Source organism: Penaeus monodon, chromosome 28 (genome assembly GCF_015228065.2).
Source record: "Penaeus monodon isolate SGIC_2016 chromosome 28, NSTDA_Pmon_1, whole genome shotgun sequence".
NCBI classification, from domain to species: Eukaryota; Metazoa; Arthropoda; class Malacostraca; order Decapoda; family Penaeidae; genus Penaeus; species Penaeus monodon.
Genome location: NC_051413.1, coordinates 39,229,800 through 39,231,602, shown reverse-complemented (window position 1 = coordinate 39,231,602; position 1,803 = coordinate 39,229,800). Strand labels below are relative to the sequence as shown.

Genomic DNA, 1,803 nt, shown 5'->3' with positions numbered 1-1,803 from the left:
GTACAGTTGACGAGAAAACAGACAATCATAACATTACACACAACAGATCTTATCAGTAAAAAAGAAAAGGAGTACATACTTGAAAATACAAAGTTGAAATGTTACAGATAACACGGATAACGATAACTAGGTTACGTACCAAGGTCCTTCACGGCACCAGAGTTTGACAACTTCTCATTCTTAGTTAAAAGTCCTTGATGGAATGTTTATTACAAGTAAGTATAAAGTAACCGACAAATGTGAAATAACTAGTTAACAATGACCGAACCCGCAGCATTAGTGTTCCTAAATTTACGACATTCTTAGGGCAGTGCAGCGCGACATGTACAGGAAAGACATGAATGAGAACGTTGAACTTCACAAAGGCAAGAATGATGCTGCTCTACCTATATCACAATACAACACTGAACCACTTCAGTTTCATCTCTGCGAAGGTCTCTATGCCCTTTTTATGACATACTAGATTTTTTTTACTACTGCGCAGATTTATAGAGCTGATGGTGAAGCAGTGGACTGAAGGCTACAAAAAAGCAAAGATGGTGCCAAAAAGTAGTGGTAACAATGGTGCTAAAATAACACTGATGTCTTTAACGACGAAAATGAATAATGGCGGATCCAGTTACAATCCGCCCCCCCCTCCTTTTGGAATGGTTTGGACACGCTACTTAAGATGGTGATGGCAGTGACATTAGTATTGGTAAAGATATAATGTACAAAAAGTGCCCTGTTGATTAGTGTCAAAAAATGATGTAGAACAGTAGGCACAACCTGCTAAGTACACGTATCAGCACCTGCTCCTTAAATAACACAGCCTAAACGATTGAGCTGTTGGCTACAGGCGCAGTCAGCGAGGACGCCAGCTTATTGCCCGCCTCGTCCAAAACCTGTAAGCCGGACATGAACCCGAACCCGATGATGAAGCACACCAGGCGCACGGGGCCGCCGTCGGGCTTGGCTCTCTCTCTTTCTAGGACCTCGCAGAAGGTCACGTACAAGATGGTGCCGGCAGAGATCCCCTGTAGAAAGGTGGGCACCAGGACGCCTGCCGTGGTCTCTCCAGTGGACAGGGACAGCACCAGCGCGCCCATTGCCCCTCCAACGGGCGACGAGAGCGAGAAGATGACCATGGACACCACGAATGGAACGAGGGTTACCCCGACCTCCAGGAGCTCCATGCCCAAGCAGAAGGCAATGAAGACCTTGTGGGCCATGAGGGCGGCGAAGAGGAACCACACGCCCGCGGACGTCTCCTGCAGGCCGAGGGCTAAGCCTTCCATCACGCTGTGGAAGGAGAACGCCACCACCACGATGACGGCGCGGAGGAGGGAAATCCCCTGGGTGAGGCCGTGCTCGTGGGCATGGCCCCCGAGCTCCGGTCTGTGCTCTGTGTGGCCTTCCATGAGCTGCTGGAAACTCTCGTCCACTTCCTCCTGTTTTCTTGATTTACTTCCTTCCTCTGCGTTTTCATGTCTGACGTCTTTGTCTTGTGCTTTTTTTCTTTTCATTTCCAATTCCTTATGGCTTTTGTTGCTGGGCGTTTTTTTGACACATGCGTGTACCACGTCTTCAATGATGTAAATAATGATAAATCCAACGCAGACGATGAGCTCTGCCACTGGATAAGGAGTGTGCGGCAGGAAACCTCCATGCATGGCGTCGTTTACAAACATCCGGGCTTCGGGGAGAAGATGCAGGAACACCGTTGCCATCAGCACCCCCGCGCCGAAGCACAGGCACCCGCTCAGCGCCCTCTGGGGGAGAGGCGGAAAAAGTCAGTGGATGAATTTGGTTTCATGTACGTTG

General features: G+C 49.0%; 1 protein-coding gene across 2 annotated transcripts in view; it reads right to left on the bottom strand.

Annotated features, from left to right (window-relative positions):
• Positions 1–177: 177 nt before the first annotated feature.
• The window catches only part of LOC119591588 (zinc transporter ZIP1-like), a 2,688-nt gene continuing 1,062 nt past the window's right edge, over positions 178–1,803 (bottom strand). For both annotated transcript variants that reach the window (XM_037940348.1, XM_037940347.1), the window contains exon 3: positions 178–1,751. In XM_037940348.1, coding sequence (XP_037796276.1) covers positions 813–1,751 — 939 coding nt within the window. In that variant the 3' untranslated portion in view covers positions 178–812. The remainder of the gene's footprint in view (positions 1,752–1,803) is intronic.